This window comes from Myotis lucifugus, unplaced genomic scaffold (assembly GCF_000147115.1).
Source record: "Myotis lucifugus unplaced genomic scaffold, Myoluc2.0 scaffold_206, whole genome shotgun sequence".
NCBI lineage: Eukaryota > Metazoa > Chordata > Mammalia > Chiroptera > Vespertilionidae > Myotis > Myotis lucifugus.
The window spans coordinates 1,392,475-1,407,113 of NW_005871254.1; the positions used below are offsets into that span (position 1 = coordinate 1,392,475).

At 39.0% G+C, this 14,639-nt stretch overlaps 1 protein-coding gene across 4 annotated transcripts in view; it reads left to right on the top strand.

Moving 5' to 3' along the window:
• The window catches only part of PARG (poly(ADP-ribose) glycohydrolase), a 184,458-nt gene extending 171,543 nt beyond the window's left edge, over positions 1 to 12,915 (top strand). For 2 of the 4 annotated variants that reach the window (XM_006097553.3, XM_023761302.1), the window contains exons 17-18: positions 10,800 to 10,928; positions 11,706 to 12,901. In XM_006097553.3, the coding sequence (XP_006097615.1) occupies positions 10,800 to 10,928; positions 11,706 to 11,860 (284 nt within the window). In that variant the 3' untranslated portion in view covers positions 11,861 to 12,901. Of the gene's footprint in view, positions 1 to 10,799; positions 10,929 to 11,705 lie in introns of all 4 variants that reach the window. The other 2 variants (XM_023761300.1, XM_023761301.1) reach the window with 2 other exon arrangements.
• The last annotated feature ends 1,724 nt before the right edge of the window (positions 12,916 to 14,639 follow it).

Below are 14,639 nucleotides of genomic sequence, written 5' to 3' on the forward strand. Positions count from 1 at the left end.
CAGCTGATCGATGTTTCTCTCTCATCGATGTTTCTAACTCTCTATCCCTCTCCCTTCCTCTCTGTAAAAAAATCAATAAAATTTTTTTTAAAAAAAGATTAACTTAAGTGTCTCTAGCTGTGTGATATAGATGTTATTTTTCTTTTCAATCTGAATTTTTCTGTTGTGAGCATATAGGGTGGGCCAAAAGTAAGTTTATAATTATGGGGATGCAAAACACAGTTTATTCTTGTATTATTATTTATTAATTATTGTATTTTTTCATACAAACAATTATAAACCTACTTTTGCCTCTCCTATACATCGGTTTTATAACAAAAAAATTTCTGACAACGTAGATGGGTCTTGAGGGCATTATGCTAAGTGAAATAAATGAGATAGAAAAAAACAAATGGCATATGATCTTATATGTGGAATCTAAAAACAAAAAAAAACCACACTCATAGATTCATACATACAAAGAATAGATTGGTGGTTGCCAGAAGTGGGAGTGGGGGTTGAAACTGCTAAAGAGGGTCAAAAGGTACCAACTTCCATGCCTGGCCAGTGTCACTCAGTGGTTGAGCATCGACCTGTGCACTAGGAGGTCATGGTTCAATTCACGGTCAGGGCACATGGGTTGTGGGCTGGATCCCCAGTAGCGGGTGTTCAGGAGGCAGCTGATCAGTGATTCTCTCACATCATTGATGTTTCTATCTCTCTCTCCCTCTCCCTTCCTCTCTGAAATCCATAAAATATGTATTTTTTTAAAAGGGTACCAACTTTCAGTTATAAAATAAATAAACTATGGAGCTACAATGAACAGCATAACAATTATAGTTAATAATACTGTATTGTATATTTCAAAATTGCTAAAAGAGTAGATTTTGAAAGTTCTCATCACAAGAAAATAAATTTTTGTAACTATGTATGGAGGTGAATGTTAACTATACTTACAGTGGTGATCATTTATTTCTCAATATATACAAATATCGAAACATTATGTTGTATACCTAAAACTAATATAATGTTATAGGTCAATCATATTACAATTTTTACAAGTCAGCCATCAGAATAGTATAAGCTCCTCTTTTATAAGCCCACCTTCTCATTGGTCACATCACAGACATGAGCAAGGGGACATTTAAATCCTAGATTAATCTCCAAGGGAGGAGAGCACCAAGAAAGATGTTTGCTAATGAACTCACGTTAGGGAGATAGAGCAGGTACATAAAGAATTAGAGGTTCTTATCCAATTCAGAGTATTGATAGATGACACAAATTTGGGGAGCTAAAACCCCCTAAGAGCAGTTAAACACAGGGCCAATGTTAACATTCTCTACTGCCATCCTTAGCTGTCTCTTCTGACCTATCAGGTGCTCTCCCTACCTTACAAGAGAAAGGAGGGAAAACGGGGGGGATATGTAAATCCTTAAACTTGTATTTCTCTTAGAAATAAGGCAAAAGTGTTTTTAATATGTGTGTTGTCCAATTGTATATAAGTTTTGCAATTCATAAAAACTTAATTTTGAACTGCTGTCGTATATTATGTTTACAGCTAATAAGATAATATTTTTCACAGATTTACTCATTCAACAAGCACTTATTAACAACTTTCTGCCCCAGGCAACCAGAGGATAGGGAAGAAGGGACATGGGGAAGAGAGATTCCTTGTCTGGAATCGAACCCAGGACCCTTCTGTCTGCAGGCCGATGCTCTATCCACTGAGCCAAACCAGCTAGGGCTGGAGCGAATTTTTGATCATTCTCTCCCCTTTATTTGCTTGAATAATCATTGAATCATTTGCTTGAATACAATAATTAATAAATAATAATACAAGAATAAAGGCTTGGTGCCTGTCCCCCGGCAGCAGCCAGTGGCCTCCTGCACACCGGTGCGACCAAAGGGGCACTCTGTCCTCCCGCCTGATCCCCCATCTTTCTGAGCACCCTGCGGAAACGCTTCTGAGTGACCGTGAACTCTTCTTATTTTGGGGGCTCCTAGCTGTTCCAAAGTGACCCCTCAGTCCATACTAGACTTTTAACATTTTGTTAGTTTTAACTGATTTATTCTTACCCATTTCTATGGTGGCGACCTCTTTTTTTCTGTGCTCTTTCAGAAATAATACTATCTGTGTCTCATCTTGTCTTGAAAGGAGCTTGTCATACTTCAGTTACTTTGCAAACTCGGCTCCCTGCTAGACTCAGGAAAAGTTAGGATTCTGTAGCTCACTTGGCCTTTTCTCATTATTAAGGTGGAAGCAATGTGGTTTTTTGATGCTTTATTTATCTCATCTCAGTGGAGACTGTGGAGAGGGCTCCTGCCCTAAGTGTACCACCTGGCACCCAAGAGATTTTTAGGAGGTAATTTAAAACCATTCCTAAATGGTTGTTGTGTTTTTTAATGTTTCTTTTATCCCTTATTTTGGATTTTATTGCATGGTATTCAAAGATGTAGATAATATTATTTCTACTTTTTGCAGAGTTTTGAGCTTCTCTTTGTGGCCTAACATAGTCAGTTGTTGCAGATACTATGTTGGCAGTTGAAAGTTGCCTCTGAATGGTGTAGCACTTATTCTATGTCTATTAGATTCCACCATTAGATCAGACCTTTATCATTCTAATTTTATTGCTTTGCTTTGTGAAGGGATTGAGTGCAGCAAGAACAGTAGAGTGGTGACTAAAGTTCTTTTTGTTTTATTGTGTTTTTGTCTATTTCTTTTTGCATTTCCTTCAGTGTTTATTTTTTATGTCTCCATATTGTATTACCTAACTTGTGGGAGACTATGCCTTTGCTAGTTTAGCAGAATTAAAATGTATCTTCATGTTGACTTTCACTACCCAAAAGTGACTTGCAAATACAATATGCTCGAAGAATTTCTATTTAACAACTTATTCAACAACCTCTGTGTGCCTTTCGTTAGATTACAGTTTTGCCCATTTTTTTCCATTTTGCATATTTTTAAACTGTCTATGTCTGGCTAATTTCTTCTTTTTCTTTAAGACTCCACTCTAGTGCTAACTATTCCACAAAAATCCCCCTTTCTTACCCACCCCACTCCCCCACCCTGCAAAATAGTTCTGTGTTAGGATTCTTTCAGTTACAAAAGACACTCGTGTACCTTATCACTTAAGTATGAGAGGGAATTTTATTGGCTGATGTGGCTGAGAGGCAGTGTAGAGTTGGCATCCTGAGATCAGATGCTTCCTTTCGTGTGTGTTGTTTAAAGATGATGGGCCTCGTTCTCTTCTTTCATTGGTCATCTCCACATGGCAGAAGCCGGGACCGAATAGTTCCAGGCCTACAGTATTGCAGTTGAGTCCCTAAGGTAAAGGGGACTCCTTTAGTTAAAAATTCTGTGGAAATATTCTAGTTTTACCAAATTGGATCAGCTTCCCCTCCCTTGGACCAAATCATTGTAATCAGGGAGTCATTAAACACTGAACACATCCCCTAATGATGTTAAGAGGACATATATATATTATATATATTTACATTAAACAAAAAGTTTTCTGAGATTATAGAAATGTATATAAATTTGTTTTCTTTCATAATTTATATCCCATTTATATCAAACCTAAATGATATTTTTACTAGTTATTTTGCTATTTTGGAATCAAGCTAGCTAAACTCCAGAAAAACCAATATTCTAGAAAAGGTTGGAACCAGGACAATGCTGATAAATCATTTGCTACCATGCTGTGGTTGGCCTGCCTATCCCTTTGGCTGGCGTTTGTGGGAGGTCTGGTTGTGGAAGTGGGAAAGGGGTGCCTACTTAGAAATGGAAGGTAGAAAAATAGAATTATGGGCCAGGTCACCCCAGTTTGTCTACCACAGGTTCCTCTTCTCTTTGTTATCTTTTGTCAGAACACATCATACTCTCCATTTATCTCACAGCCTTGCACCTACACACTTGATAGGTATTCCTTTCTTAATCTTTCTGCATTGCTCTCTTCTATGGATCCGGGCCTAGAATGGGGTCTTGTATGATAACTGCATTCAAAGTGACTAGAGGTAGCAGAATAGTTGTTATGAGCACCTGGAAGATGCCACTGAGTTAGTGAATCTGGAAAATGCCTTTTCGATTTTTTTTTCCACTCTGGGAGTTGCTGACAATCAGGCAGGTTTAAGAAATGCTGCATTCTGTTCTTTAATTTGAATAGTTACCCTTCAGTTTGTAGCCTCATTTTTAAGATGAGGAGACCAAGGTTTTTAGAGAGGCTAATAAACTGTTCAAAGAGAGACAGCTAGTTAATGTCAGAGCCACATTCAGATTTGGCCTGTCATCCTCAAAAACCAGTATATGTTGTTGTTGTTGTTGTTAAACATGTTGAATGTATTTTGTGTTCCAGGAATTGTACTAAGCGCTTTTCTTACATTAGCTCATAACAGCCTATTCAGTAGGTTTATTTGTCGCTTTAGAGGTGTGATAACTAAGGAATAGAGAAGTAAGTAACTAGCCTGTGGTCACAAAGATATCAAGTGGCAGTGCTGAGATTCAAAGCAGGATTGATGCCCAAGAGCCCAGTGTCTGTGCTCTTGCTATTACTTTATTGGCCAAACTCTGTATCTGGATCTAGATTTGGAGATGGCATTCTAGAGATGGTGGTTGAGTTCTTGTAGAGAGAGAGCTTTTAAAGCAGATGAAAGGACCAACAATTGAGCCTTTAGTTATGTCCTTTGGGGGCTTGGGTGCGGGGGGCAGGTGGTGTCAAGATTAAAAATCTTAAGAACCGCACCAGAGGACAAGACCAATTAGAGAACAGGAGCTGGCCTGGAAGAGTAAGCCGAAGCCTGTGGGCTGGTAGCTTTTCAGATAAGCGAGCACGTGAGCTAACAAAACAGCTGGGGTTAATGAAGAAGGACGTCAGTAGTACTTGCACATCGATGCTATTTCAGCCTGCTTGCCAGCATGCATTTAAATAATGTAAATAAACAATTTGAGGCAATTCTCCTGACTGACATTTGGTAAATTTGCTTGGAGTAGACCAGAATGACGGGGCAGCTTTGCAGCATAGTGGGTGAGGGCGGGAGGTTTTCAGTCAGACTGCCAGGGTCGACTCTCAGTCCACTCCTTTTTGGCTCTATGACTTTAAACAAATTACTTAACCTTTGGTGGCTATATTTCCTTATTTTCAAAATGGAGATAATACTGATATTTACCTTATTTGGTTTTTGTAAGGATTAAGTGAGTTAATCTTTGTAAATCTTGAGTTTGTGCTTACCGGCCAACATGCTATGAGATAGGAGCTCAGTGTTAACAGTTGTTACTAATATTGCATGCTGATATTACAACCCACACCTAGGTACGAGTATCCATCATTTTACTCAATTTTTATTTGGTTCATCTGATGTAGGAGGACACTGTGAATTGTGGTTTTTTTATGTTATATTTATTTGAACTTCTTTCATAGCTTAACATCGATGCCAAAAAGAAAATTAAAACCAAGCTCCCTGCAGGTTAATTTAAGTGATTATTTTGGCACCTACTTGTGCTTGAAGTTAAAATTTGATGCTTTTATATCACACTTGGAGTCAGTCCACATATCCTATTAGACTTGTGATGCAAGAGAGTTCACTTCACTCCGAGAACACAATTCTCTCAATTTACAAAGGCCTTGGGGATGTTGTGCCTAGTGGGGCCTAAAGACAATTCTGTTTAAAATAATATTTTGTTAGTGATTACTGATGCATCTCAGGTCAAGAGTAATGTATATTTCTGAAAAATTTATTTGTGAATTTATAGTCTAATAGCCAATGAAAGGAGAAAAATTGTAGCAGAGATTATGGAATTCTACACTCAGAGTCTTTAGGGATCTGCCCTCCATTGCATAGCTGGGGAAAATGCTGGAAAGAGAGTTGACTTGGTGAAAGTCATAGAGCTGATCGGTAGAGAAGGGTGAGGGCTGAACTAGGGCTCCTATCTCCAGACCCAACTTGTCTAACACATGTTTATGTCACAGTGGGCACCCAAATAGAAATAGATGTGAATTCAAGAACATAATGTGACTTGGTGTCTCTTATTAGAAACTGGCCTCCTTTTGGTAGCTCTGTCAGGCTTATCTCTAAGGCCTGTCCACTGGGGAAAAATGGCCTGTGAAGCATTTTTTAAATTGATTTTAGAGCGAGAGGAGGGGGAAGGAGAGAAAAAGAGAGAGAGAGAGAGAGAGAGACATCAGTGTGAGAGAGAAACATTGAATGGCTGCCTCCTGCACGCCCCCTACTGGGGATGGAGCCTGCAACCTGGGTATATGGCCTGACCGGGAATTGAAGCGTGACCTCCTGGTCCATAGGTCGATGCTCAATCACTGAGCCACACTGGCCAGCCTCTCTCTATTTTAAATAGGAAATACTTAAAGCTAAATTCTCATTCAAACTAAGAGGTAAGAAGTGATACCTCTTGGTAGAGGAAGATGACGATTCATTAGTTTCCATTTTTATGTGTAGTTAAGGTTAATTAGGACCCTTTTGAAATTGAGTGTATTGAAGCTTTAATGTATGCACAAGTTGGTTGAGCAGTTTTAATTAAAACATTTCTATTTTGAGATTAATTGCTTTCAGTACTATGAGATTAATGAGGCCTAGTCATGTTGTGGATACTCAATAAATATTAGTTTGGAAATTAGAAAATACTTTGATATTTTAGAATCTCGCCTGTAGTATAGTGTCTTATATTCTTTCTCAAATCTGGGGAAACTCAATATATCAAATTTACTACTTTAATTTAAAAATATTTTTCCTTCCTATTTAATTTTTAAAATTTTGTACTTGAAAATAATTTTGAATTCATAAAAGTTACAAAAAGTAAAATTATACACACACACTTCTCTGTGTGTGTGTATATACATACATGTGTGTGTATATATGTATGCATATATGTACACACATATAATTTTTTTCTGAATCATTTGAGCTTGTTATGTACATTGTGCCCCTTTTCCTAAATATTTAGTTTGTGCTTCCTAAGAATAAAATATTTTCTGTCCTAGCCAGTTTGGCTCAGTGGATAGATCGTCAGCCTGCGGACTGAAGGGTCTTGGGTTCAGTTCCGGTCAAGGGCACATGCCCAGGTTGCAGGCTCAATCCCCAGGGTGGGGTGTGCAAGAGGCAGCCAAACAATGATTCTCTCTCATCATTGATGTTTCTATCTCTCTCTCTCCTTCTTCTTCCTCTCTGAAATCAATATATATATATATTTAAAAGAATAAAATATCCTGCCCTAACCAGTTTGGCTCAGTGGATAGAGCATCGGCCTGCGGACTAAAAGGTCCCAGGTTTGATTCCGATCAAGGGCATGCACCTGGGTTGCGGGCACATCCCCAATAGGGGGTGTGCAGGAGGCAGCTGATCAATGTTTCTCTCTCATCGATGTTTCTAACTCTATCCCTCTCCCTTCCTCTCTGTAAAAAATCAATAAAATATATTTTTAAAAAAGAAAAGAATAAAACATCCTATATAATAAAAGGTTAATATGCAAATCAACCAAACGGCCGAGCGACTGGTCGCTAAGACGTGCACTGCCCCCAGGGGGCAGACGTTCAATGCAGGAACTGCCCTTTGGTGGTCAGTACACTCCCCCAGGGGGTGCCCCACTCACCCAGATGTGGGCTCATGGCTGGCCAGCGCAGCAGTGGTGGCGGGAGTCTCTCCCACCTCTGCAGCAGTGCTAAGGATTTCTGACTGCCGGCTTAGGCCCCCTCCTTGTGGGCCTAACCCAGCAGTTGAACATCCCCTGAGGGCTCCCAGACTGTGAGAGGGCACAGGCGAGGCTGAGGGACTCCCCCCCCCCCCCGCCAAGTGCACGAATTTCGTGCACCGGGCCTCTAGTTTTTATATAAAACACATTATAGTTATTAATTTCATAATTATGCCTTGATTGAATATTTTTATCTACTGTATCATCTATGTTCCAGTTTTGTCAAGTGGCCTAATAAAATCATGGATAGCCTTTTTGCCCTTCAGTACAGGGTCTAGAGACAGATATTACATTTAATTGTCATGACTTGTAGCCTCCTTTTGAATATGGAGCGTTTCCACAGCTCTCTTTGTCTTCTCTGTCATTGACATGTTTTAAGAATACAGTGTTCCTTGGGTTTGTTTGCTGTTTGCTCTTGATTAGCTTGAGTCTCTGCATGCTCAGAGCATTGCACAGGTGATAGTGTCTAAGGCACATGATGGCCATCTGACCCCACTGGTGATGTTAATTTTGATCATCCAGTAAAGATGTTATCTAATCTCTCCACTGTGTAGGTTTTGGATTTTTTTCCTTTCTTGTAGCTAATAAGACACTTGAAGACAAAATTTACCGTAGATTTAGCATCCTTTAATGATTTTTGCTGGATCCAATCTTTGCCATGATGGTTGCAAAAAGAGGATTATCTCATTCTAGTGGTCTCTCCAACTTACTGATTATTAGTCTTTGGCTTTCTCCTGAGCAAGAGCTCTCCTTCCTCTTCTCTGTTTATTATGTATTATCAGTGTGGACTCAGCAATTCATATTTTTTCAGTAGTTTGTAATTTATTACTGTACTTAATATTTTGGTACTTAGCTTCCAGATTTGGCTAGTGAGAGCTTCTTCAAATTGGTCCCTGTATCCATGTGACACATTCCCACCAATTTTTTCTCCCACCATTTTTTTTTAACATATCCTTACTTTCTGGTGTAGAAAAATATTTTGAACTCATCTTGTACCTGTCCTGTCCCTATTGTGGAATCAGGCATTTCCCTGAGGAGTCCTGCTCCTTTTAGGGGGAATGGTATTAGATACCAAGATCTGGGCACTAGGTATGCTCATTGCTACTGGGATGTCCTCTTTTAGACTTTTTCAGCAAAGTAGGAGATTTCTCTCTCTCTCTCTCTCTCTCTCTCTCTCTCTCTCTCTCTCACACACACACACACACACACACACACACACACACACACACACACATTGGGGATGTCATGAGCACATACCGGTGTCTTCCATTGCAATGTATCTCCTCCCAGAGTTATTTGTCTTTTCCCATTAGAGAGAACCCCGGCTCCCAACAGTATCAACATTTACTCATTTGCTCAATCCTGAAATGTATCTAAAATACCTTCAGAATTGCTTTGCCTGTACTACTATGGTAAGCAAACCTAGTAAAAAGAGTGGGGAGTTTGTAATTCTTTCCTTCATGCCCAATACTGAGGGTATATTAGTCAAATATTGTGTTCATAAGTTACATTCATTCTTTCTTTCATCCTTCCTTTTTCCTTTCCCTTCGGTGTAGTTATGTTATTCTTTTGAAATAAAATTTGGCTCATTTGTTTTCATTTGCTTTCCATTATAGGTTTCTCCTCATTCCCATTCTTTTTGTTTGTTAATCCTCACCCGAGGATATTTTTTCCATTGGTTTTTTAGAGAAAATGGAAGGGAGAGACAGAGAGAGAGAAACATTGATGTGAGAGGGGCACATTGATTGATCGCCTCCCACACACACACCCCAGTCAGTCCCTATCCGTCCCAATCCCAGTCCTGATCCCAGTCCCAATGGGGGAGGAACGCACAGGGGGAGTGTCTGTGGGAGAGTCTTGCGCCGCTGCAGCTGCGTTCGCCACCTGTGAGCTCGGCATCTGGCACCCGTTGGTGAGCCTGCAACCGAGGTATGACGTGCCCTTGACCAGAGTAGAACCCAAGACCCTCACTCCACAGGCCAGCGCTCTAACCACTGAGACAAACTGGCTAGGGCATCATTCCCATTTTTTCTGGGTTTGATTTTTTAAAATTATTTTTATTGATTTCAGAGAGGAAGGGAGAGGGAGAGAAAGTTAGAAACATCACTGAGGAGAGAGAATCATTGATCGGCTGCCTCCCACACGTGTGCGCCCTCCCCCACCCCCACTGGGGATTGAGCCCACAACCTGGGCATGTGCCCTTGACTGGAATAGAACTAGGGACCCTTCAGTCCACAGGCCAATGCTCTAACCACTGAGAAAACCATCTAGGGCCCCATTATTACTGTTTTAATTTTATTTTTTGAAGTGTATAATATTAACATGCTCTCAAAATTCAAAACCATACTAAAACTTTTAGTTTTATTTCCACCTTTTTTTTTTAAGGAAAAAGATATATAACTAGAAAAGGGCATTTATTATACCTGTGTTCAGTTTTGTTGTTATTTAAATTAAATTTTGTCTATTGAGATAAAGATTACAAGAAACTTAATTTTTTGAAACATCCTTGAGTCTCAGTGATTTGTAACTTTGATTCCTGGAGACAGTGGTTCTGAGTGATTTCCCATCCCAGCACGCAGAGTTATGTCCAGTGTTCTCAGTAGCAATCACTCCAGGCTGTGGTGATTGGGTAGGGGTGGGAGTGCAGGAGGGGTGAGATGCTTGCTGAGGGTTAATGAGAGCATTGCAGCCTCCCAAGTATACTGGTCAAGGAAGATCACAGAGACTCCTGTGGTACAAAGACCAGTGGCTGTGTAATGAGACAAAATAATCAGGTAAGCAAACACAAAAAATTTAGTTCCAGATTAGTATAAGCAAGAAGAAATACCACCTTAGTGCCTTAGCTCTGCTGCCTCAAAATGCCCCTTCCTTTGTCTTCCCACAAAGGAGCTTGATGGGAATTCTGTGGCTTAATGCTAGTCTCGGCAGCAGGTCTGAACAGTCACACAAGTAGATGATTTATGCCCACCCTGTATTTGCCATTTCTAATGTGTCTATCGGGTTTATAAATCTTTTAATGCAGGATTCCTCTCAGGCACACCAGCTATAATTTAGCTGGTTGAAAGAACTAACAGTGTCTTCATGGAAGTGTCATAATATAGCTGTGTTTTCTCTCTTGCCGCAGCCTTAATACAGATACTGGCAGCTGCTGTAGCTGAGCGGGATGTGGTTTATTTCACCTTTGGGGACTCGGAATTGATGAGAGACATTTACAGCATGCACACTTTTCTTACCGAAAGGAAACTGACTGTTGGTAAGTAGGAGACAGTCTTGACACTGCTGTCCAATGGATTTAGGAGGGGCACCTGCCACATCTGGATGGATCACAGTGAATAAGAAAAAAATCAAGTGTGATTTTTGAGGAGGGGAGGCAAAGTTTTAGAGAGGCGTCATTGGTAGGATCATTGTTTTCTGGCAAAGTGTCATTCACAGTTTTGAAAGGGTATATCATCTTATTAAAGTAAAGGCTAAGAAGCTGGGGTTAGTGTCCACTTTTATGTTTGTGTGTACAGAAAACTAAAGGAAGGAAGCGTAGGGGGCAAGTTCAATCCTAAGAAGCCTCATTCTGAGCTCTGCTTAGCAGACATGCCAGCTTGCTCACCTAGTGTTTCCGCTGGACAGGAGAGCCCAGTGCAGAATCAGAGCTGCTGCAGCCTCCCAAAGGATGCGTGGATAATGTGCGACACACGGAGGCAAAGTAGTTGACAGTTGTTCGGATGGAAAATAGTACAGTAATGAATACATACTAATACAAGAATGAACTCTGTTTCATGTACCCACAACTGTAAACTTACTTTTGCCCCACCCTGTATATAGCCTGTTGGAATCATGAGCTAATAAATAGTTTCTTTAAGGTATTTTTAAAATTTTTATCTTTATGTCAGGAAAGCCTTCCAGGCATATGAAATTCATACTCTATTTTCAAATTTAAACATATGTTATTTAGATTAAGATAAAACTGAGTGTTGTTTAGTAGTTTCATCCATCTATATACCTTAATGTGCAAATTGGTCTTGCCCTTTACTCCCAGGAGAAGTATATAAGCTGTTGCTACGCTATTACAATGAAGAATGTAGAAACTGTTCCACCCCCGGACCTGACATGAAGCTTTACCCATTCATATACCAGGCCGTTGAGTCCTGTGCGGAGACCACCAACCAGCCAGGACAAAGGACTGGGGCCTGAGGAGCAGAGTGACTAGAACCTCCTTCCACCTCCTTGCAGAAACATCCTGTGTGAATTGTCAGGTGTAATATATGAACTGACTTCATAGAATGTGTGTATAATCCACACTTGTGTGCAAGGATGCCATCTCTTCTCCGCGGTGGCAGTTGTCAGTGTGTACATCCAAGTCCCCTCCATCTGGACTTGTGTCAACTTAGATATATATTGTTTTCATTTATCCTGTTTCAATCTCCACTCTGATTGTTCTTCCTTTTGCCCGTCAGATTTCTTGGGAAGTCCCATGAAAGGTTGGGCTCATCCCATCAGGTCTCTTTTTTGATGCCTGTGTATTATACCAATGGCCTCTGTACCACAGACCCAGTAGCGCCAGGGAAGAAGTTGCAGTCCACGAATCTCTTCAGCTGGGTCTGCTAAAGCTCTCTCCAGGGGCCTCTCATCCCAGCTCTTGGTAAGATTACATTGTCTGAGATTTTGAATTTAGAAAACTAAGAGCTGGGCTTTTTTCATTCATGTTATATAATTCAAATCTCCTAAGTTAAAACAATTTTGTATTTAAGACAGAATAATTTCCAGAAATACCTATTTTGAGACATCACCTTTATCTGTTATAGTTTTTCTGTCCTTTTTTCCCTCATCAATTTTTATTGATAATGGTTATAGAAACTGACCAAGATGGGAAAAAAGGTAGAATAAGAGAGAATTTCCCCAAATGATGTTTAAAAAAACTAGATTCAAGAGAGTTGAGGGATTTTTTGTTTCTTGGGATTTTTTCTTTTTCTTTTTAAATTAGGATTATTGTTTGTTCCTTGGTGCTTAAGGCATCATCATACAACCAAAGTTTATGAACTGGGAACTTAGTGTTGATTTGTTCATATTGAAGTTTCTCTGGTATTCAAGGTTATATAGTTAATAAATTTTCATTAACAATCATTTGTCAGAAACTCATTATCTATATTTATATGTAATATAAATATATCTTCTCTAAGCGTGTCTGTGCAACCACATAAAGTCTAAATAAAACTGGAGTTGTGGAAAAGGATTCCGTTTAAGCTTTATCAGGGCCTTTGTTTCAAATCTTATTTACAGTTGTGTCCCTTTAAAACTGGCAACAAACTAATAATGTCTTTTGAAGGTTTCAAGTAAAAACCAATACCAATTCTGTGTTAATGGAGAGTAGAGTTTAATCACAAAAGCATTTATTTCAGTTTCTAAAATAATTGTAAACCATACCGTAGAAGTTCTGGTTTATAGTCAGTGTCAGGAAAAGCTATTGGAGGTCAAATCCTAATAATGAGGAGTTTGGGTGATGGTCCAAACTCCTGGTGTCAGCATTGGCAGGGAATAAAGGGGGCTTGGCCAATGTCTGTAACTTTTTTGTTTGCATAGATTGAGAGGTTAATGGATTTGGAACCTAAAGGCAGCCACTTACTATTAACCAAGTTTTTTGCCATAGTAACTAAGATTTTTATTCATCTCCCTAGATCCGAAGTGTCTGGCTGTATTTCTGTTGATACTAAAGTTTCCTCTTTCCTCTCTAACCCATTCTATGCTTTGGTAAACATTCATAGTTATATTTTATTTCTTTATTCTAGCTCCATATTTTTCCCTTCTTACCCAGCCCCAAGACTAAGTGAAAAGTTCTTTAAAACACTGTGAAAAGTATAGGATGATTATGTGGGAGCTAAGCCGTTATATCCAGCTAAGAAGTCCTCCCATAGATTATAAAACCTTTCTTTTATGTACCATTTTTAAAAATTACTGCAAATTGGAATATGATATTCCATTAATTTTGTAAGTATTTGGATTTCAGGTGCCACAATATGAAGAAAAAGTTCATTTTGGAATTAATGAAATATGGTATCTGTGGAATAAATGTATACTCTGAAATACTGTGCTTCATACATGTTCAGCAGCAGATTAGAGTATATTTTAGGCTACTACCAATTCTAGAGAGAGTATATTTCTTCCTAAATACTGAATTTTTATGTCTAAGTTTATAGGTTACTCTCACAAACCTTAATAGAAATTACAACACTCCGACATGATGGTCTCCACCTTCTCACCAAGGACCCCTTTTATTGTTTTGTTCTCAAAGTCCCCATATTTTGAAATACTTTGATATCAAGTAAAATTCATTTGTTAAGCTAATTGTTTTCATTTTTAATCAATTAAATGTGCAGTGTTCAGACTAAGACAATGTAATTCCAGCTAAAACAAGAAACCTTCTGATATTTGACAAAGGAGCAAAGGCAATTCAATGGAGAAAGTATAGTCTTTTCAACAAATGTTCAAACGACATCCACATGCAAAAAAATATTAATCTAGACACTGACCTTATACCTTTCACAGAATTAACTAAAAATGATCATAAACTAATGTAAAATACAAAACTATAAAATTTCTTGAAGATAACAAGCCAAAACCTAGGTGACTTTGGCTTGGTGATGAGTTTTTAGATACAACACCAAAAACACCATTCATGAAAGAAAAAAATAGATAGGTTAGACCTAATTAAAATAAATAACTTTGCAAAAGACACTATTAAGGAAATGAAAAGGCAAGCTATATTTGCAAGACATTTATCTGATAAGAGATCTGAATCCAAAATGTACAAAGAACTCTTAAACTCAACAATAAGAAAACAATCCAATCCTATATAATAAAAGGGTAATATGCAAACTGACCCTAACAGCAGAACAACTGGGAATGACTGGTCACTATGACACACACTGACCACCAGGGGGCAGACGCTCAATGCAGGAACTGCTCCCTGGTGGTC